Genomic DNA, 24,497 nt, shown 5'->3' with positions numbered 1-24,497 from the left:
CTCTCAAATAACCTAATGCCATTAGTTATGCATATAGTTAGATATCACTTAAGAAATTTAAAAACAGTAATGTTTGTGAATTTTTAAATAATATTATAAATTTTGGGGAGAGGAATACAAACCGATAATCATAGTTGGCTCTAGGCATAACTGCAGAGAATTGACAAAGAATTGAATGTGATAGTTCACATTTATCTTTAGGTTCTAATTTTTAAAAAATAAAACAGAGTATTCATATGTTACTTATTGATAAAAAGAATAAAAATAAAATTCAAACCAAATATTTCAGAACGTTAAAGTGATTTAATTCTCAGTGTTGAAATATAATTATTTTATTTCCTTTACCATTTTTCCTGATTTTTTTTATCCCCACCTATATTCCTACCCCCTCAGGTGAGCGCACACATGTTTAAAAGTATAACATAAGAAGATAGTTAGAGCTTCAAAAAGATGGAGTTTTGCATAGTGCAATAGTGAGAATGTTTGTGCCTTTGAAAATCTGTGTGCCTAAATCTTGACCTCCATGTGACTGTATTGGGGGGGGGTGGCTTTAGGGAGGTAATTAGGTCATGAGGGTGGAACCTTCATGAAAGGGATTAGTGCTCTTACAAGAAGAGGCCAGAGAACTGGCTCCGTCTCTTCCCAGCATGTGAGGACACCGCAAGAAGAAGGCCCTTGGTATTTCAGGAAGAGGGTGCCTGTCTAGTGCCTGGCCATGCTGGCACCAGCCTCCAAATAAACTGGGACAAATAATTTCAGTCTCCCAGTATGGAAACGTGTTATAGCAGTTCAAACTGACCAGGACGCATAGGTAGAGAAATAATCTTGGAACATTGGGGAGCAAGAAAAATGTTATTTGCAGTCCCGTACCCCATAGGGAAGAATAAACAGGGGTCACTTGAAATAGTTACAATTTCATATCTATTTCACAGTTTGGTATTTAACTTAAAGAGTTCTCTCGAGAGTTCTGGTTGTGTACAGGCATGGCAGGGCAGGAATGCGTTATGTAACTGAGCATGTGAATTTTCATGTATAACAGCGAGGGCATTTCAGAGGACACAGAGGAAACAAATGGAAGAAGGGAACCAGGGTAAGGTTGAATCGTGGGAGTGGAAGAATGAAAAGACAAGAAAATGGGATTTGACTGTGATCAAGGATGATGGTCCATGAGTGGACACTAAGATAGTGTATTATTGTGCAGGTGTCAAAACCCCCTGCAGGACAGGAGTGAGTTGGCCTATCTGGAAGGAGTTTGAATCAGCTTGTATTATGTGTGAATCCAAAAGAACTAGATTAAATGAGTAGAGAGGTGCTTGGGTGTGTTTCTTTCCAGAACCATTTGGCGTGTAGAAAACAGTTGTTCTTGGTGTATAGACTGATGGGGTGAGAGAGGGTGTAGTTCATTTTACGAGGTGGGGTCAGAATAAACCTGGGGTATATACAAAAATGAGAGTGTTTCTCAATGAATAGCATACAAATAAATAAATGGAACAATCTGTTGAGACTAAGTTTTTCTCTTGCGGCCATCTGGTTCATATCAATTAGCACACACTTATTTTATTTGATCTTTAAATAGGCATTCTCTCAAAGAGCTCCTAATATAACCTTAATGTGAAACTGTTCCATTTATACATAAAATAGGTACCCTACAGAACTTCCAAAGTGCAAGAAATATAGTATGTCTTAATTGAAAATAAAGCACCAACTAGTTTTACTATACTATATGTATGTGTATAAATGCATGTACATATGCAAATATACATACAAATATACGTATATATTCATCTACACCTATTCACACACATTTCATGCATTCACATTTATTTTAGTGCCTTCCCAGAATTATACTTGTCATGTGTCAAGTGTTTAACAATACTTCTTTAACATGGATTAATATTGTGACTATAATATGAAATATGTAGTCCTAAGGAGAGTAAAATACGATTTTGTTACCTAGAGGTTGGCCACATACATTTTTAATCTGAGTTCAGAATGAAACACATTATTTTTATACAGAATCATGTTATTTGGATATTTTGATTAATTGAGAATAACCATTCTGTTCAGTAGTTGGATTACCAACCTTCGAAGAATTAGAATACAATAAAATGTATTACTACTACAATAATTTGACATTTCCTCAGTTTCAGAAAAAAGAATTTCATAATCATGTGGTTTCCCAGGATCATCATTGTGAGCATTTATTATATTAATATCAAGCATGCATGAATTATGAGATTGAGTTTGATTTATACAGCATGTTATACATATCTAGGGAATTCTTCTTTTCCTTATTCTTTTTTTAATATTATCATTTACTCATTTTACTTTTTATAGAATAAATGTAAAATATAACCCTTAAATATGTAGATTCTGAATTCTGGGCATTAATATATTGCATTTCCCACAACCTAATTTTTCAATTGTGGATTTCCAAGTAAATACTGCAAAAATTTCTTTATTCACTTGAAGAGTATTTCAATCTGCAACTTATAGTTCCTATTAATGCTCTCTCTTATCCTTAAATTATTTTATATTCTAAATTGATCCTTATGATGATGGATGCTGAGCTGCCTAAAGGGCATAAGTAATATGCTACTGTTGTCAAAAATGTCAGTGTATTTTTTTAGCCTAACACCCAAAATTAATTTAAAAATTTTGAAAAGCTTAAACATCATTAAAAGTAGTTTTAGTGGTATAAATAGTGTAGTAGTGGTAAAAAGTGGTAAAATGAGATAGTAATTTTAATTTATTGTACACTTACTATGTTCTGGAAACTCTGCTAAGAGCTTTATATTTAATAGTAGATTAAATCTTAACAGTGCTGTTATGAGGTTGTTATGATTATCGGTGTAGTAACGGGGAAATTGAGGCTCACAGATGTAAAATAATTTGCCAAGATTTACACGAGTAAATCTAGGACTACGCCTGGACTATGTTTCCAAGTCCTTGCTTATCATCACTATGACAGACAGACTTATATGTTGTAATTGGTAATTCTTATATTATTTTTATTCCTTCTTTAAAAATAGGGTAACTGAGCAAAAGATTTTTTGACAAGGTTTTCACGTTGTAAATGGCAAAACCAAAACTATAACCCAGGTATTATTCCCGTACAGGGGTCTGTCTACTATCCTCTTCTCCTGTCTTCCTATACGTTTACATATAATACTTGCTTTTGGTTTATTTTAGGCCCTTAGATTATTTTTATTTAATGTATGTCCTCCATATATTACTTAGAAATTTTCACATTTATATTTGCACATTTAAATTAATTCATCTAGAAATTTGAAAGTTTCTAAGATGCCAGTGGGTGGATTGGAAACTTGTGATTATTGAATGAAAGGGCTTTTGACTGTACAAATGAATGAACCAGAAAAGTGCAGCTGTGTTTAGAAAGAGGCTTTATAATAGTCCAAGGCAGAATTTATTAGGTATCCCCTCTTAATGAGTTCCATATAATATTCTCTCAGCTTGTAAGTTAAAGATCATCTTTGTAGCTGACAAGCCTGTAGATTCTGACTTAGATGTGTATTTAAAAATGCTTACATTTGTTAGTAGAGCAAGCAGATATGATGCTACTATTGTGTGCCTAATCCGTGTCCTAAGGAATAGATTTCTAAAATCTGTATGGCATGAGATTGAAATCCTCAAAGAGAAGCAGACGTGTGTTTACTATTGCTCAATGCCATTTTCTTCCTGCTACATTTCCAACTCTAATAAACACTTAAAAGGACATCCATGAGAATATACAATAAACTGAGTTGAGCTTTTCAAAAGCTAAATTTATTTGCCCCTTCATCTTGTTTGCCATTTCACAAAATGGTGTTTCTGTTCTGTGTCAACAATGACATAGGGCGAGGCAATGCTAATTGACTAATAAAATCCCTTTTTGATGAGGTAATTGAGAAAGGACCTGTGGTTGGACTGCAGTTCTCGCTGAACCATGGAGGGCTCTGCCTCCTTTTCGCTGCCTCACTGTGAACAATATTAATTGAACTGCAGTTGCCTCAGGCTGCAAATTGGGATTTACTGAAAATTGTTTCAAGTTATAAGATTACAATCAGATGGGAGTTTTAGTTAAGAAACAAACACTAGGTAAAATGCATTACATCATCAACTAAGAAGAATGTGCTTTTCTGCTCATTATTTCCTCAGCAATGTTAACTGGGGAATAAAATTCAAACAGTGCTTTAACATTTTCTATTATAATATTTCTGCTCTTTACAATTCATTATATTTCTTTTAGTTAACATCTAGCTCAAAAATTGTATGATCTATAGTAAAATGGCTTTTATTTAGCTATATTAAAGTATTTCTTATTCATTATTGTTTAAGATAGGTCTTTTCCTGTTAGACAAATGATAGATATAATTTGTTCTTATGCTTTTTAATATGCATTATATTCTGATTTATATTATAATGATTTGTATAATTAGCATATCTTTCCTTTTAACTCTATTGACTATTATTTAAGAGTGGAACTCATGTTTTATTCTTCTTTACACTTCTTGGCTAACACAAAACCTTTAACATAGTAAATATTCAATAAGCATTTACCAATTTACATTTTTTTGTTTCATATTCTTTTAGAAGGCTTAGAAAAAACTGTTCTGAGTGTGATATGTGACATTTGATCAATTTAAGGGTATTTATGGAACTGAGGAAGCATTTGTTAATTGGAGTACAGAAATTCCAACTTAAATGGAATTCATTAATTTTCCTACTGTTTTTGCTGGTTAAAGGCAAAATAACATAACATGTATGCATATATATTATACATATGAGCATGTATGTAGAGAGAACGCACAATGTATTAAAACATAAAATATCAAGTTTATGCATATGTATATTTATACACACTATGAGTATAACCAACCTTAAATATAAATCCATATTGTGCATTAAAGTTAATTACAAAAAAATCTGTAAAGTATTTTTACTCCATTGATGTGGCTGATAGTTTGAAAGAACTTTACATTAATCTTTTAAACAGGGGGGTCCAATCCATGGCCCACAGGCTGCATGTGGCCCAGGATGGCTATGAATGCAGTCCAACATAAACTCTTAAATTCACTTAAAACATTGTAAGATTTTTTTGTTTTTGTTAGTGTTTGTGTTTTTTATGTGTGGCCCAAGACAACTCATCTTTTTCCAGTGTGGCCCAGAGATGCCAAAAGTTTGGACACCAAGGTTATGGCTTGCTTTATAACAATAATGGAGAAGAATTTAGTGAATGATAAGTTATTGATATATTGTGTAAACACTTGCATTTGACTTGAAAAATATAATTAAAATAAATCTTATATAAAGCAAGGTGATAATATTCATCAAGAAAGCCTTGATTCAAGGTTATAAAAATATTTCAAACTATTTCTCATCTTAGGCTTGCAATTTTAAATTTTAAAAATTTACTTATGTCAACTGAAACTTTCAGTAGTGTAGATGATGATAAATTGAGTTGTTTTCAGGACAAGTTAATTTGAATACTCACATGTAATGGGAAATATTTTAACTTCATTATTTAATAGAGATAAAAACTATATTACTAAAAAACACAATGTTCAATAAAAACTTATTAAGTAAAATGAATATTTGAAGACATGACATACAGCCACATAAAAGAAATAGCGAAACATAAAATTAACTACTCACCTGAAAGGAAAGGAACTGGCTGAACTTGTGCTCTAATCACTGTTAAATGTGATACATAATGGTCAAAATCAATTTTTTTGGATTTTAAGATGTGATCAAAATGTGATAAGCAGCTGCAAAGAAAAATTAAACATTTAGTAGGAGAGAATTTTCTATTAGAGGAGTTTTACTTGGTTCATTGAGTGATTCAAGGCACTAAAGATGTTTGAGCAGAATGCCATGATCACAGCTTTACTTTAAAGAAATTAAAGAAATTAATGTCATGACAATTAGGCAAAATATGTGAAACTGATTGAATCCTAACAAAATATATGTATGTGTGTGTGTGTGTGTGTGTGTGTGTGTGTGTGTATAAATGTGTATATATATCTGGGAAATTGGAAAATTGGTAAATATGTGTATGGCTTGGAAATTGGAAAATTAAGGTCTCTAGATTACAGTACTTCATCAATGTTAATTTCTTGTTATTGATTCCTAGTATTACTACTGTGATTATGAAAAAACTATCCTTGTTTAGGAAACATGCAGTAAAGTGTGTAGAGATAAAGGGACATCATACCTGCAACTTCATTTTAAACATTTCAGGAAAAAATGTCTCTTGCACATACACACAGTAGGAGGAGCAAAATAGAGCAAGTGTGTGATCACATACAATATTTGAAGAATGTGGATGAATGGAACACAGGAATTCTTTGTACAACAATTTTTTCTAACTTTTTAAAAAGTCTGAAACAAGGTCAAAAAAGTGTTGTGGTTTTTTTGTTTTTTGTTTTAAAGAAAACGACATCACCGACATAAAATAGGTTAAGAGATGACTAGGCTGTGTGAACTTGGGCGCATAATGGTGAAAATCTCTGTTAGCAGATTTCTGGAGGGAAATTTAGGAAAACCTATTAGAGTTTGAAATGTATACATCTTTCAATTCAACAACTCTATTTCTGGCACCTGCCTCATGGAAATAGACGTTTACGTGCACAACAATATTTATTGCAGTACTATTTGTATTAGAAAAGAAAAACAATAAAAATTTTGCTTAAACATAAGTTTCAGGCACATTCATACTATAGAATAATGGGAGGCAGATGATAAATTTATGAACATTCAGTATGTCCTCTGATAGAAAGACATAAAGACATATTGAATGAAAAATAAATTGCAAAGCTACACATACAGTAATATCCATTTCATGGTAAATCCCATTATGTTAAACTATCCTTTTTTTTTTTTTTTTTTTTTTTTTTTTTTTGCACATAGCCAGATGTCCTCCCAGGTCTTTTTTGCAGTTCAACATACAAGGTGACACCAAGTTAAGACAAGTGAAGTTCCAGTTTAGGTTCCTCCATCTCCCTCCTTGAATCCTGATGCAGTGGCTGCCAAAGCCAGAGGGGCTTGGGATGGGGTGCTTGGTCACAGGCAAAGCTGCAGTGGTTGGCCCAGCAGGTGAAGAAGGGGAAAGTTTCACTTCGCAGTCTGAATGGCATCCTCGTCCTCCAATGTATGGTCTTTATCCACTTTTTAAGGACTGTGTTTCACAAAGAGACCCTGGACCAGAGCTTATTTAAAATTAGAGGTTGTTAATGCCTAGAGCAAGATCTGGATGGAAAATAGAGTGGCGACCTCTGGGGAAAACAGAAAAGAGTTTGAAGCCGGGAGGCTATTTCAGCAACTTCAAGTGCTAACTCTAAATACATGTTTGTTTTATAGTATGTCAGGATATTCATGTATTACTTGTGCAATTAAAAAATAAATATAAATTTAGCTAAAAAATGGAGTTTTAGTGAAGTTAAATTGTAGGCTGTTGTTAGTCTGAGTAAGAATGGGAAACTGAATGAGGAAGGTGTCAGCAGAAATAGAAGGCGGTAGGTGTAAGAGGGGCAATCTGCCGTACATGGTGCTTGAAAGGGGGTACAGTGTGAGAAAGGGAGGAAACTTTAATATGTGTGACTGTATTAACACTGATGTGTTGTGAAACAGCCCGCCTGGTTTCAGAGACTGTAGCCCCGCCCACAGGCAAGAGGGCCCCGAGGTGGGAAATAATCAAGGAGGACTTGGGAAAACAGGCCACTGAGGAGATGAAAACTGTCCCCCTGGCAGGGGCACAGCCCCTGCCTCCCTCACATCACCCTGCTTGGCCCTGTGATGGTCAGGTGTTGATGGCGGGTAAGTTCTCTCATGAGAAGGAACAACCTAAGCCAGATATCGGCTGGTATGGGCAGCGGGACAAGGACTTGGGGGGCATGGAGAAAGGGCAAAAAGGCCTGCACCCCTCGGCTCAGCTTGGACTTGGCCAGAGTCCTCATTCTATCGAAAGAAGTCTCCTTATCTCTTGGTGGCTCCGCTCTGCCTGCCTGGCTCAGGCCTGAAACAATACTAAAGGCAGATACAGCCCTAAACTGGACCAGGTGGTTCCCAGGGACAATCAGACCTAGATCTGTAAGCATGCTTTGTTCTTCACTCAAGGCTATGATAACCAGCTCAAACTGGGAAGGAGATTTACATTATTCATAGACCCTGACCTGAGGCAGATCTCTTGTGTTCCTTCAATTGTTATCTATGATCTCTGCCTGTTTTCTGTAAACATAGCCTTTTGACATTGATTGATGAGCTTTGCTGTATACATCTGTGCATATGGTTCTCAATAAAAGCCTTTCAGATATGGGAGTTTGGGGCCTTCACCACTAAGAGGGAAGAGCCACCATGTCCCCTCTCCTGGCAAACAGAGGCGTGTTAGCGATAACTCGTGTTTATTCCCCTCATCCGCGACAACCCCTGGACAGGCTCTGTGGGATTCAGAGTCCCACTCCCTCCTCAGGTGGCTCTGGACAGTGACCCTCAGCTCCAGGAGCACCTGCGCCCCGCTCTCCCCTCAACGTGTCGTCCCCCGTGGCACTGATGGCTTTAAAATTTTTTTTTAAATTGTTGTTCAATTACAGTTGTTCTGTAAGAGAACCTACTGATTTTTTAGAAGAAAATAATTTTTACTTTAGAGACACTGAATCTGACCTACTGATGTTCAAGTAGATATACTGCAAAACTCCTAGAAATACATAGTGTTTCAAGCTCACAGATCAGGACTACTTTGTGGCTATGTACTAAATCCTTGAGATAACAGTTATAAAGCAACAGTTATATAAGAAAACAAGACCCATATATATGCTGTCTGTAAGAGACCCACTTCAGATCTAAAGATAGGGAAAAAGATATTTCATGCAAAAGGAAATGGAAAGAAAAGCTGGGTTCTCAATACTTATATCTGACAAAATAGACTTTAAAGCAAATGCTATAATAAGAGACAAAGAAGGACACTACATAATGATAATGGGAACAATCCCACAAGAGTATATAACCTTAGTGAACATTTATGTATCCTAAATATGTAAAGCAAATCTTGATGGACATAAAAAGAGAGACTGAAAGAAATACAGTCATAGCCGGGGATTTTAACACCCCATTGACTTCAATAGACAGATCTTACAGGCAGGAAATCAACAAGGACACAGCAGCCTTAAATGGCACGCTAGATCGAATGAATTTAATTGATATCTTCAGAGTGTTTCACCCAAAAGCAGCAGAATATACATTCTTTTCACATGCACATGGAAAATCTTCTAGGATAGACCACATGTTAAGTCACAAAATGTCTCGATAAATTTAAAAAATTGAAATCATATCAAGCATTTTCTCTGGTCACAATGCTATGAAACTAGAAATCAATCACAAGAATAAAAACTGAAAAACACACAAAGATATGGAGGCTAAATAACATCTTACTAAACAATGAATGAGTTAACAATGAAATCAAGGAAGAAACCAAAAGATACTTTGAAGAAAATGCAAATGAGTACACAACAACCCAAAATCTATGGGACACAGCGAAAACAGTCCTCAGAGGGAAATTCATAGCATTATGGGCCTACCTCAAGAAACAATGAGCTCAAATAAACAATCTACCTTTACAGGTAAAGGAACTAGAAAAACAACAAAAGACAAAATCCAAAGTGAGTAGAAGAAACGAAGTAATAAAGAGCAGAGCAGAAGTAAACAAAATAGTCTAAACAAACAACACAAAATATCAATGAAACCAAGAGCTTGTTCTTTGAAAAGATAGACAAGATTGACAAACCTTTAACCAAACTCATCTAGAGAAAGAGGACACAAATAAGTAAAATAAGAAATGCAAGAGAAGTAATAACTGACACCAAAAAAATACAAAGGATTGTAAAAAAAAATTAAAAACAACTATATGCCATCCTTTAAAAATTAATGTCTTCAATAAAACAGCATTAAATTACATATCAAAATATGCATAAACAATATTTAAATACATTTTATTATTGAACTGACCATACAAATCTCAGCTGCAATAAAACTCTTCAAATAATGTAAATATATTTATTTGGTCTTATGTTTATGGTATGTGAATTACTGAAAGCTCTAATTTCAGCTATGAAATAATAAAAAAAGTACATTGGCGGTGATATTACCAGGAAGTGAGAGTCTTAGAGATCATAAAGTGCCTGTTTTCAGGTTGGAACAAGATAAAAGTAACTAAATTTAAGTAGTCTGGACTTTTAGCAAGCAAGAAAATATAAATAGAACATAAACAAAGATATGTACTTATCTTCAGATGTTTTGTGACAAATCAAAAAATATTTAAATGAATGCAGAAAAAGAAATTCAGAAACATTTTAATTTTACTTTAAAAATATGTAAGTATTTTAATAAAAGAAGTTAAAATCCTTAAATTATTATGAGGTTTAACTCCCCTCCTGCAACACAGGTTACTTTTAGTTATAGGGTGTTTTCCTTCTGGTTTCTTAAAAATGATGTGAAATCACATATCCTTTACTATATTTCTATTTAAAATATTGACCACTCTTTGTAAGGCACAATGATTGGGTATACTCTGTGTCAGCAAAGTGAAGTCCATGAAAATATATTTAGGTTTTATGTGGATTAAACATAATTTCTTTTATCAGGAATAGTTAATCAATATATCAATATATGTCCTCTATTTTTATTTTATCAGAAGCCAAAATTCAGTATGAATTTACCTAAATCCAGATTTCTTTTTGCTTCAGAAATGATTACTGTATTTGATTACCTGGCATTTTAACAACACAGGCACACTTTAAAATGAGCTGATTTTACAAATTAGTAAATTTTTGAACTTTATTTCTCCACAGAGCCCACATAATTATAGCTGATATATTTTTACTTACAAAGTTTAAACAATATGTAATATAATTTTGCTTAATCTGTGATAACACCTACTAAAATTATACAAGAATAAGATGGCTTTCTCTGAAAGTTACAAGGAAGGAAATTTGAAATACTACATACATTAGAATGGTGATCATAACAGGATTCAGCGTGCATGTCATTTTATTATTAGAATTATCTGAAGTACTTGCAATTTATGCTAACTGAAGAGAAATGTTTGAATTTTATTTTATGTAGTATGCTTATCCTTCATTTATTCCTAAAGCAATATATTTGCTATACATATATACATCATTATTGGAGCACATATGTAACAAGACCATGCTGCCATTCAAAATTAAGGTGCCATATTTTTTTTTTTTTACAATCAAATGGCATCCAAAATGCAATATATTGCTATGAAAATGCAAAAATTTTCACAGATTAGCATTTATGAGGGAGGCTGGTCACAATGAAATGGGATCTTATTTTATACAATTGGAAATGATTTATCATAAATATATAGACCAATATATAACATTGAAGAACAAGAAGCAGAAAGGAAACAATGCTCTTGCATAAAGATCAATTCTCTTTGCTGCTGTTGGAATAACGGGTTTGGCAGGGGGTGGCTTCTTGTTGCTCTTGGCCTGAGATTTCCCAAGTCCGTTGTTGACTTCAATAGGTTTCCCATAGCAGTCATAATTGGATAATTCAAAATCTCTTGGTAAGCTTCCAACAATGCTGAAGTCATTAGATCTCAGGTCAGACTTAGAAGTACAAACTTTTTTGCACCTTGTCTCTCCTACCTGGAGGTTAAAATTAAACACAGAATGTATTTAGAATTTTCTTTCTTTTTTTTTTTTTTCTTTTTTTGATGTTCCTCTTTTTTTTTTTTTAATTAATTTATTTACTTTTTAATACATTTTCTCCCTCCCCTTCTCTCGCCTTCCGCTTGGTTTTGTCATGACCCAGTTCCCTCCCCCCCGTCGTGATTTCTTTTCCTTTCATCTGATCATGTTTACAATAAAACATATCTCTTCAAAAGGGTATTTTAAAATAGTCAACTGATGAAACCATCAGATTGTCTGCACATTTAACTCTAAAATGTGGCCCATGTAACAAGTATTGTTCATTCTAAGACTTACGTCATGGAATGAACATTAAATAGGTTATTTTATGTTAAGGTATCAAAATTCAAGTAAACATTTATTTTAAGTGCTCCCAGGCTTGTGAGTCCTCCATTGAAAGATCAATAAACATCCAGTATTTAACCACAACACAGATAATATTCCTACAATATATGGCTTACAGAAATATTCTGGTACTTCTAACCTTTGACTTCCCTGTGGACCCTATTTCCAAACAGAGTGGTTTATGAATGACCAAGGTATGTATCAACCCAAAGAGAGAGACTGTTGTCTCTAAAACACACTCATGAATAAGAACTAAAAGGTGGTTACAATGATTATGAACCAAAAATTTGCTAGTGAAAGGCATTCCTAACTTGTTGGCTAAAGTTGAATAGTCAAACACTCAGGAAACCTGAAGAAATTGTGTATATTTCAACTAGATTATATGCTACAGAGATTATTCTGTTGATAATCTGAGTTATTAAATTGGAATTAATTCCCAAATATATACACATGACTTTGAGATATCATTCATTCATAGACAGGTAGGTAGGTAGATATATAATTTCCAGACCTTCCATTTAATTCCCTGATTTGAAATTTTAAAAGGCCATTTTCAGCAAGCAGTCTGTCTCCAGGCTCCATTACCATGCACACACACCCAGACTCACACATTCTCACTCACATACCTTTCCTCTAAGTGTTCTAGACAGAAGACCACGTTTAAAGCTCCAGCTTTCCAGAGCTGTTTGAGGAATGTGTAAGTCTAAGCACGTATCAGTGAATTTTTGTATAGAGCACATCATCACCTTGATTGGAATAGAAGCTGAGAACAGGCTCTACATACCAAATCTTTGCATCATCCTAAAACTCTCAGAGAATCTTTAAAATCTGGGACACTGTGGGTCTCCCAGTCTTTTTCACTTTAGTATCCTCCACTCCAAGAGCTTTAGATGCACTAATTTAGCTTTAGCATCCACTCATCAAAACAAAGATCTATAGCTTTAGACTTAAAAAACATGACTTCCTATTAGTTATTTTTAGTTTACACATAAAAGGTCAGATATATTTACTACAGAAATGCATTTACTATAAATCATATTTTATATGTAGCATTAGGTGTGGTTTTAGTATCTATAAATAACTAAACAAGAAGCCAAACTTATATAGTATAATTATAACTCATCACATAAATACTTGAAATTTTCTAATCTGTTTTATTTACATATTCTTAAATTCTTCCAGCAATTTTAATGATGTTAGAATTTTATCTACCATATAATTTATTCAAATGTTCATATAGAATGTTTATTCAAAGAGATTATTTAAATATAGTAAACATGTCAGTAAGATGAGAATAATTTCTTCAATGAAACATTAATAACATGGAAAAGCACTCCAAAAACTTCAATTTGGTTATACTAAATTTATAATCATTTATTTTAACAAAACCTTTTCCAGAGTTGTAGTTGAAGATTCCTGTATTCCAGTAGGAGAGTGTGTGTGTGTGTGTGTGTGTGTGTGTGTGTGTGTGTGTGTATTTTGCTGGACAGAATTTCTATATAACTACTACAGAAGTAATTTTTAATGATGTGACACAACTACATAAGGTATAAAATTAAGTTTCTACTGTGAAGTCCTCAGGTTCCTTAAATAGCTCATGATTCATAAACCAATTGGCTGGTCTCATCTCACTCCATTCATCAGAGACTTGACCCAGACAACTTTCTTTTTTAGTTACTTTCTACACATAAGTATCATATCATCTATATACATGAAAGTGCAAAAGAGTTTACAATATAAATACTATTCTAATCAATTATAATATCACATGAAGAGGGATTAAATAAACAGCTTATAAATAAAACAGTAATTCTACTTAGCACATTATTAAAAGTGATCTTGGTTATATTCATCTCTAATTAATAATTACTCATTTTTTCCTCATGTGAATATGTGTTTCACTTTCATATAAAATTGTCACTTATCAAAATTGCTGGTAGCAAAAATGAGGTAGTATCATAATGAAACTGTCAAAAATTTAAAAAATAATGCAGATAAAAACCACCTAATGCTTCAGATTTTATAACCTCTAAGATTTTCCTTCTAGTCCTTTTCAGTATGTACCTATAAACATTTAAAAGTAAGTCACCTTATATGATATTTTTTTAACAGACTACTTAGGAATGATTTCAATGTGATAATGATATTTCTGCAGAAGATAAAAAAATACATTCAGAAATAAATAGACACTATATATTATACTAAATTTAAATCAATCCTTAATTTTAAAAAACATATCATTCCCATAAATAAACAACTATCTCATTCATGTGTGAAGAGCAGCTTTTACTTTTTAATTAATTCAAATCCATAGGCATGGATACTATTTTGTCTTTTATTCAGAATAACTTTGTTGTAAGTAGCATATGCTACAAACGAGGTGTTGAGAAGGGGATGATATGACAACAGTAGGTCCTCAACTCTACTTACTGAATAAAAAAGAAATGCATGAGTAAACAATTAGCAATCAAAATATTGGAATGGCTGAGGAAGTACAAAATTTAGGGAGGGAAAACATAGACAATTATAAATGTATAATAGTATATTTTTGTATGTAGCCAGAATTATGAAAACTTCTTACTAAAAGCTTGGGTAAATTATCACTGATCTTTCTTACATTTTTTATCATTTCTTTCCTTAGCCAGAGCAGTATTATTTTAAAATCAGCATTATATTTTTTTCTACAACCAAAATTTCATTATGTTTATGTTAATTAATATTGTATCTATCTAAAAACAAATGACATATTATCTGATTGAAATTACTCAGCAAAAGCTTGTGTCCTGCAAACAAAATACACTGGAGCAAATCTGTTTTGAAACCAAAATTATAATTACATTTTACACAGGAAAACGACTAAATTAAAAAGACAATATTTTTTAAATTTCTTTTTTATACTTCCATGTGTTAGTGGTAACAATCTTATAAATTTATCAATCTTACATATTTACTGTTAGTTTGATGTGTACATTAATCCTAAGTTATTTTTGGACACATATTCTCATTTTGAAGCCTGTCTGAGGTTACAAATATTACATAGTTATACAATCTTGACTTTGGTAATTGCATTTTGGCCTGTAAGAAATAAGAATAAATTTACATTTATTTCTGGATATTAGAATTTCTGGTCAATGTTTAAAATCCCTAAGCATTACTATATGACTTGTATAGTAAAATGTCATAGCAATTTCAGAATCCAGACAGGCATATTTCTATTAGCGACTGAAAATGTAGAGAATTAAAATACAGAAGGTCTTAAGTATGTTGAATTTCTCTTCATTAGGTAATTATTTCAAAGCTTGAAAGCTGAATTTAAATAAGTTAATTCAGTCTAATATTCTGGATCCTATTTATTCTTTATATTTATGTTCACAAATAATCCTGATATGTTCTATAGTACTCTGAAAATCTGGTTGTCCTATGTCTCCTTCCCTCAATACTCCACTTCACGGAATGCATTAGGATTCCAAGCTCATCTGCACATTGATGTTGTGTGTTGCTAGAGAATTTCTGCAGTTACCGAGGCCCCATCCCACACTGGAAAATGGAGCTGATTGTGGCACTACTAGAAATCAAGCATCTGCTCTATAGAACATTGTTACTTTTGGTCTCCAGATCTCTTTCCAAGTGTCCAAGTTGGAGGGAGGGAGGATTAGTTGGTTGGAAACATGAGGCAGTGTTTAAAAGACTGTGGGATGTAAATGGAGGGGGTCAGTGTGTCAAATACAAGAGGTCTATAAGGCCACAGCAATTCTGCATCAATGAAAATTTTATACTTATTCTTCATAAAGTGGAGTAGGGTATTAAAGAGATGTAAAGTTTAAAGAACTCTCCTGCAAGGTTACAACTAAGAATCTGCAGAAGTCTTGGCTGTAGGCTCAGAATGTGAGTTTACTGACTTAACAAACAAAAACAAACAAACAAAAAACTACAAGCACCACATAGGAACTGTTCATGCTTTTGTACCTACAGATACATATGCTGCAAACCTGTCCAATTAAGTAAGAGGAGTGGTCAATGAACTAATAGGGTAGTATGGGGCCAGGACATAGGCAGAACAAGGAAGACTTTTCCAGGCTGTAGGATGCTATGGACCTATTAGTCTCTGGGGAAATTTGCCATGCTCTGCTCAGTGGAAATCACTGCCTGATTTATTAGTCTTCCCAACCAGAGGACATCAATCAGAGGCACTTTGGGGAGAGTGGACAGCTATCCCCAATCTGCACAGCAACCTGTTGCTCCAATATTTATCAATACCTGAATTTATAAAGATCGCCCACTGTTGTTGGGCCTATGATCAAGCACAAGACAACATGAAGGGGTTAAACGTGTTCAATTCTTCAGGGACTCAATGCTTGGTGGAATAGATCCCAAACTATGGGCATAGTTTCATTATGGGCCAGGCATCCAGGGGGTACGTAACCTGCCTGTCACATTCTATGTGAAACTCGCTAACCTAATGGGGAACATGCAGGGGATTTAATCCCGCTAAGCCTTCACCGCTGGTAGAAGGGCAGTGCTTCCCCAAGAGTCCCCCAGCTTCTCACTAAGGCTTCTCAAAAGAGAAACAGTAGGGAGGTCTGCAGCTCTGGCAGGATCTCCACACTGGATGGTGACCGTCAAAGCAGAAGGGGTATCATTAAACTCAGTGGAAAGTCCTCCAGAAATCTGATGTGTTGATGTTTTTTCTCTTGATTAGTATGTGATCTGTTTTCTATTCGTTTTCCAAAAAGTATGTGTACTTATTTTTTCTTTTTCATCTATGAGAGAAAAATGAGTGAATACCAATTTCTACCAAACCTTTATACCCACAGAACAGTATGTCTCTGCTGACAAAATAGAGAGCCGTGCCAGGGAAAATCATTTCAGAGGAGAATTTCTTTCTTACCTGCAAAGTGCTAATGTGAACCGGAGTCCCTGTGCCATTCACAGTATTCTTTTTAGCCACATTTCCACCTTTTCCATCTGCTTGCTCAGCTTTAGCAATTCTGGCTTTTTCTGCTTCAACTCGCTTTGGGTTATTTAGCATCACCTGGACAACTGCATACTCCACAAGGGAAGCAAACCCAAAGAGCAGGCAAGCAATGAGCCATACATCAAGAGCCTTCACGTAGGACACCTTGGGCAGCTCGGCAGCAAGGGTTGTGCACTCAGAGGCCAAGCTGAGTACTGAAAAGATACCTACAGAAACAGCAGTGAGAATTAAAGTTGCTAATTAGCCCTGTGGAAAAATGTCCTGCAATCATTACTCTTTGACTAAATCCCTCTCCAGTGACCTCCAAAGACCCATGAACGATTCATCAGGTCCCTTTAGAGCACAAAGCATAGAAGAAATAACACACACATACTTTTTATGGAAGCATTATGAAATGTTGCTGGGGATATTTCTAAGTTCTCAGCATTTTAAATAAAGAAAGAGAAATTTAAACAGGTAAAAAAACACGTTTTGGAGATGGTTTAAATATTAAAGCTATCTAAAACTATTCTATAGTATCTCTGAGGAAGCCACAGAGCTTATTTCATTTTTTAGCATTATTCTGGACACTTACAGAGTTGCATTTTCTCCCATGAACAACTAAATTGGAACAAGAATAGAACATATCAAGCAATTTTCTGATAAGGGTCAGAATTTTAAAAAATATAATAGAAAAGACAAAGTAGAGAATATCCCTGGTTATTTCAAGGAAAACAAATGATTCCAGTTTACAAGGAAATAATAAAATTCTGCTACATATGATATTAACAGTAGAAGAAAAGCTAGCTCCAAAGTACCATTGGGAGCCTGTCGTTTCAATTTATATAGGCGTAAGCAAAAGTAAGTTTATAGTTGCTCATATGGAAAAAGACTTGCAGGTTATGATTATTACAATAGCTTTATTAACTCAAAAGAATGTCACAGTGCCAAAAAAAAATCCTTTTTCCAGTCTTGTGTTGACCGCATGAGAGGGAAATATTTCTAATAAGCAAAAAATATTGACTATTTGGGGAAAATGTATAATGTTCTTGACAAGTCTAAAAATTTAAGTCTAGTTTTGGGTATTTTATTCCCAGAACATTATACTACATAGTTAATTCTCATCCTCTCAAAGAATTAGTCTATCAGTTGTCATTGTGTTCAGTACAGATACATAACTCTTAAAATAAAATTTCCCACTTTTTTTGTTTTTAAAATATAGATTTGGTCTTTGTGGTGTTTTATAAGATGTAAACTACCAATTTTCCTATTCAAAGTTGCCATTTTCATCGCTTCTTCCCTGGCTTCCTTTTTAAAATATGTATTTAATTCTTCCAATAAGTCAGGAAGGAGGTTGGCAGAAGGCCTTTCTAATGGGGGAGAAAAATGAAAAGCTACTACCAGTCAGTCACTGAAAAGTCAGATGTATCACATTTTTACCTATGTAAGTTCTAGGTGATATTCAGAACATGCGCATGTAAACACAGAGTAATGAAAAAATTTTAAAAACACTCCAAGCAATCAAAGCTTCTTACAATGTTTTTATTTTGAAGTTCATTCACTTTACCCATGAGAAGGGCTCTTGATTATTTCCCCAAACACAGACTTTTCACCCTGATAGCAACACCATTTTGAAATCTGGCTCACGGTGTTTCTATGTCACAGAGCATAAAAAACAATAAACTGGACAGCAGGGGTACCCAGCCCTCACGCTCCCTACCACTGCTGACGATATAGCACATAATAACTGATGTTTAGGAAAATGATGCTTAGTCATTTTTTAAAAGAACTCTATTTTATTCCTGATTATAAGAGTAGGAGAGTATAAAATATTACTTGGAAGATTTTCTAAAAATTACTGTTTTGAAGTTTGTCACTATTGGGAATTTTATACTTTAGTTGTCTGTGAATATCACAGGAACTACCCTAAGGACACAAAAAGGAAAAAATTTAGTTTAATTATAGAGGGCATAAATAATGAGAAAATCTAGTTTAATACTAAGTTTGAAGGAAGTAAAAAAAATAATAACAATAATAAAAGGAAGAAAAAGGTAGCCATCAATTCCCAAACTCATTATTTCCAAATTCTTGATGATACAGTTCGTCGTATACAGGGAGAAGCGCAGAGCACCTTACCCAGCGGCACTCGGGCAGCACTGGCGTCCGGGTTGATCCAGAAGGAAAGCCAGGACAGAACCACGATCAGCAGGGTCGGGGCATAGACGCCCATCATGTAGAACCCGACCTGCCTCCTCAGGGTGAAGATGACTTCCACACATGTGTAGTAGCCTTTCCGAAACAAACATATGACAAGTATGAGGTTCTCACCCGCATGCAATTTCAAAAGTCAATAAGGGACCTAGAAGTCACTTCTATTTGACGGAATTTCACAAAATAAACTACACATACAAAAAAAGCTGTTTTTTTCCCCCCTATAAATATATGACATCGATATGATCTAAGAGGATGACATTATGGGATCGGGTTCACCTCGCCTTTCACAACTTCGTTATGACATTGAGAAATAAATACCACACGTAGCTCCACTGTGTCCCTGTCTCGGCTTTTATGCCTTTGTTCAGAGAATCTGCAATGGACTTAAAATTTTCATTACTCCCGGCTACTCTCCAAATAAATGGTCTAAAAAGGAATCATACAGGGAGCAGTAAATCAAAGCGGAACACATCCAAAAGAAACAACCTGGTCTATGCATGGTCATATTAATTTTTCAGCCATATATACCACTTCTTATCTAGAAAGGCTGGCCGTTTCCAATAACTTATATGCATATTTAAGCATTAAAATTAAGAAAGTATTGGAAGTAAACATTATCAAGAATAAGAAATGTGTTTTCATTTTATGTAGATATATTATTACAAAGTGCAAGTATCTGAGGTTCCTCTCAATTCTCCCTTCCTCTGCTCCAGGCCCTCAAATGTCATTTTCACTAGCCGAGACAAATGCAGAAATTGCTCTACAACATAATTCTAGAGCTGCCTTGACATCGACTGGTCCCTAAACTTAATCACATTTTATGAGCAGCCCCATAATAGCCTTTGCTGGGTTAAGACAGAAAATAAGTGACACAAATATTCTCCTAGCTGGAATATATTCAGATATTTGAGTTTATTTTTTAAATGTTTTAAACCTTTCATGCAGCAATTTAAATACAATATTTAATGCCTAATTTAAATAAAAATGTCACTTCCAATTCAATATAAGTAGAGTTATATACAAATACAAAGAAGTTAAAATATCTTCTATTGTGTTCAGCTTAAGCTGTACATTATTACTTATAAATGTTGAGACAAATAAATAACAATGAATAAAATAATTCTAGGGAAAGGACAATATTACATTTTAACTATTTTATATTTTAAAAGTAATATTTATTATCCTTGGTTGGGAAGAATGTGTATACTCTGACACTAGAACGATCTTTACATTTATTTATTAATAGTACCTACAGCAGCACTTGCATACATTAGGATTTTAATAAATGTAAATAAAGACTGCTAATCACATCTTCTTATCAAATAACTTAGATTAAAACTCTGTTTTTTCCAATGTGAATTATATTATTGCCCCTGCTGTGAAATTAGAAACATATTAAAGCTATGTAAGAACAATAAATACTTGATTTGAACTGAAGCAAATTTTAATTATGCCAAATGTTTCCATATTATATGAAAAAAACAACACATGTAGTGTTTTTTCTTTTTAAAATTTAATCTCTTTAAAAATAGGCAATTCATTTAAATTGTACACAGGTTTTTAAAAAGATACAAAATAAAAAATTTCCCTCCGTTTTCTGTTCCCAGCCACTCATCCTAACTTCCTGCCTCAACAAACAAGAGCATATGTTTCTAACTAACAATCATGTGCAAAATATCCAAAATATAATCTTTCATAAATTCAATATGCTGTGGTTAAGAAGCTCACAGTATTTTCTACATGTGGTTCTGAAGTACCTGGCTTTCTAATAGCATCACTTGCTCAAGTGAAATTTCTATTTACCAATCGTGTGAGAAATAGAGAATGACACGATGTGCTTATATACTTTGGGGCAGCCTACGTGGTCATAAATATGGTAACAATTTACTACAGAGCTGTTCACTTTAAGATGAATTTTTGCATTCCATCCCACCATGTTTAAATAACAGCCTAAATAACATGAGTCATGTGTTCTGAAGCAAGGTTCCACCATGTCCCTTTATGAAGCCACTTCCGGGGGTGCTTCCCAAGATTTGGATGCACTTGGCAGTAAAATACATGCTTGGATGTTATCGTGATTTGCTCCATAAACTTTTATGAAAAACATTTTTTGATCTTTTTTTGGTACTGTTACATTTATGAGAGGCAGGTGGGGAACTAATTGATAAAAATGTTCATTGGCAAATTTAATTTACTTTCTATTTCCTGCGGGATTTCATTTCATTATTATTCACTCAGGCTTCCAATTTAAGTATTTCTGTATACTTGTTTTCCCATATATTTCTCTGCCTTTCAATTTCTATAATTATTTAAAAACTAATTTTAATAAAGTTAGAGCCAATTTATTATTTCTGATATTTTTGTACACATTAAAGAAAACATTGGCCATTATTTTATATATGTTATTCTCTGTATCTTTTTCACTGTTCTACTTGATTAAGCATTCCATATATTTTGACTGTTCTATTTTTCTAAATACATTTCTAAAATCATCCTAGTATTAGTTTATGTTTTATATATATTTATATGATTCATGTAAATGTTAATAAAGCATGTTTATTGAAACATAGTGCCAATTATTGTTAGGTTAGCCATAAGGTTTTTTGTTACTATTTTTCTGTAACTCAAAAAATTTTACAAAACCCTTTACTTAACATAAATCTTCATTAATTCCCCCAAATACTCTCTACCACAGCACACCTTCTCATTTCCTTTTCAGAACTAAAATAAACTGTATTTATTTGGTCAGTTCTTTACCACATAAGAGTATGAATCTAAAAAAGGGCACAGATCGATCTTTTATTCACTGTTGAGTCCCCCAATGGAAGCTTTTAAATGGAGGGCTTAAAGGTGAGAAAATTAATACCCCATAATTTTCAATGCTGCTACATACTTTTATGCTTATTAGTTAAAATTAGACATGAAATTATGAGTTTAATTTCATCTCTAGATGATTTTAAAACTTCAATAGGGCATACTAAATTTTTTTTTTAAACAATATAGAGACTGTTCATTTTGAAATGTTAAGCATATGACCTGGATGTGAGTAACTATTTTCAAAGTAAGGTAGGACTGACTCCGCTGGCTGTGTAGCCATGTCAGACTCCCTATCCCAAGACATCATTTGGTCAGGGTAGGCTTTGGGCAAGTGTCTCCGCTTCACTATCTTAATTTGTAAAACAGAGAGATGGAAATAGTAATGAACTCAGAGGGTTGCTGTGAGGATGAAGTTATAGAATTTCTGTAAAACAGTTAAAACAATGCCTAACACGGAACAAGACCTCTATGTGTCTACACAACAATCTCAAGTGATTTTTCTTGACTTTCAGAATTTTTAAAAAATTATTATTACTAGGTGAACTGTAAAAATCCCTAGAACAGTAGTCAGTATGCTTAATTTAAATGAGGACTTTAGAGAGAAGGAATGCTGTGCCTAGCGCTATGGCTGACCCTGATTTGCCTGGTAACATCCAGTAAATCATTCAGTCATCCTGCACCTCAGTTATTTTATGTCCGTATCAAAGAAGGTTCCTTCCATATTTAAAAATCTATGTATCTACGATTCCTTTATCGAGTACTTGCATGATCAATTTCTTAAGAGCTCAGTTTTTCCTTTCAAAATATTAAAATAAATCTTTGAAATAGGACTTAGTTTTGTTTAATTTAAAGACCATTACTTACCAGTGCCTTTATAGTATTTTGTACAGTTACCATATTCAATATCCTCCTTTTTAATATCAAATTGAGGCAAGGCGATTTTTTCTAACTGAACAGGATCCCCTGACTGCCAGATAAATCGTAAATCATCAGTTGTGTAACCAACTATAAACAAAAACACATAAAAATATTAATTTGAAACATAATTATTATGCTTTCTTAACATTTTAATACTTCAAATATTAAGCAACAAAATGATAAGAAAAGGGAGGCATATGTAGGTATTGTTAAACTGTAAAGAAGTGAAATCTATAGCCACCAATGAAAATATCAGCACCAAAGTTAAAGATAGCTGGCTTAAAGAAAGAACAAGTTAAAATAATCAGCATATTGCAAACAGTTAAAATCCTAGTGGGTCATATACAGTAGTACATTATGTCAGAATTCTGAAATGTCACCATTAAAAAAAGTAATAGAAAAATGATACTAGCTTCCTAAATGTCTACATTTACAATCACGCAATATACTACCTGGAGATTTGTAAAGAAATATAAGCACCAGAACATTTTTTTTAAAAAAGTAACTACAAACTTCCCTAAAGGAGCTGCATTGCCACAGAAAAGCAATAAAACAATTCCTCAAGTGGAAATCATCATAGCATACTGAGGCACACATTTTGGGTGTAAGTAATGCAGCCACAATTCAAGGACCAAAAGGGTTTTACAGCATAGAGTAACCTACTGTTCAACACTAAAGTGCATTTATTTTTAAAGAAATACTTTAGTTCTTCTGGTAATAGAAATGAATATAAACATACAGTTGGAATTTTTAATAAAAATACACAGGCATGCATATGTACAACACATACACCAACATGGACATATACACGCTGGCATCTGCAAAATCTCATTTTATAGTTAGAAAGTGATGAATATTGTTCAAATTTGAGACTCTGATTTTGCAATTAAAAAAAACAGCAAATAATCACTAAGTAGCTTTAAAACATATCATCCAGCAAGCACATGCAGGATATTTTACAAGGTTATTATCGTTTACTCTTTGCAGAAATGGGTTATGGTATATTCATGTTAAAGATTCTTTACATTAGTGTTAACTTTTTGAGTTTTATTTCCTACTTTTATTTGCAAAAAGTAATCATCATAGCAAAATAATGTTTAGAGATAATCATTTCAATTAATACACAGTATGTATATTCTAAAATAAAGACATATAATCATAGAAACATAAAAAATCCAATTTTATAAAAAATAGCTTTCTATACATCCATAGAAAATGAATGCTTGGTAGGATCTAGAGAATGTTTTGGAATGTTTTCCAATTTTTTTTGCTCTAAAAATATGGCTTTAACATCAGAATATTATTAGGAGAGCATTTTCTCCTTTACCTTACCTACATTACTAATTCAAATGAAGATGGCAGTTGGAAGAAATCAGAAGTGTACACCTGCATCAATTTAATTGAAATAAAAAACTAGTACCAAGAGGATTTGTTTTATACAAATATAGTACAAATTAATATAGTAAAAGATTAGCTACGATTTCCCTAAATAAATTATTTTAATGACTACTTGCAATCAAAATTTGTTATCTAAGATATTA

The 24,497-nt window shown here is 33.4% G+C and overlaps 1 protein-coding gene across 3 annotated transcripts in view; it reads right to left on the bottom strand.

Moving 5' to 3' along the window:
- Nucleotides 1–9,909: 9,909 nt before the first annotated feature.
- GLRB (glycine receptor beta) overlaps nt 9,910–24,497 on the bottom strand; it is a 50,639-nt gene continuing 36,051 nt past the window's right edge. For all 3 annotated transcript variants that reach the window (XM_054575949.1, XM_054575950.1, XM_054575951.1), the window contains 4 exons: nt 22,903–23,043; nt 19,144–19,296; nt 16,942–17,234; nt 9,910–11,666 (listed from right to left, as the gene is read on the bottom strand). In XM_054575949.1, coding sequence (XP_054431924.1) covers nt 11,370–11,666; nt 16,942–17,234; nt 19,144–19,296; nt 22,903–23,043 — 884 coding nt within the window. In that variant the 3' untranslated portion in view covers nt 9,910–11,369. The remainder of the gene's footprint in view (nt 11,667–16,941; nt 17,235–19,143; nt 19,297–22,902; nt 23,044–24,497) is intronic.

This window comes from Pteronotus mesoamericanus, unplaced genomic scaffold (assembly GCF_021234165.1).
Source record: "Pteronotus mesoamericanus isolate MK-2021 breed Mesoamerican mustached bat unplaced genomic scaffold, CSHL_Meso_final contig_32, whole genome shotgun sequence".
NCBI lineage: Eukaryota > Metazoa > Chordata > Mammalia > Chiroptera > Mormoopidae > Pteronotus > Pteronotus mesoamericanus.
This window is presented reverse-complemented; position numbering and strand designations above follow the sequence as displayed.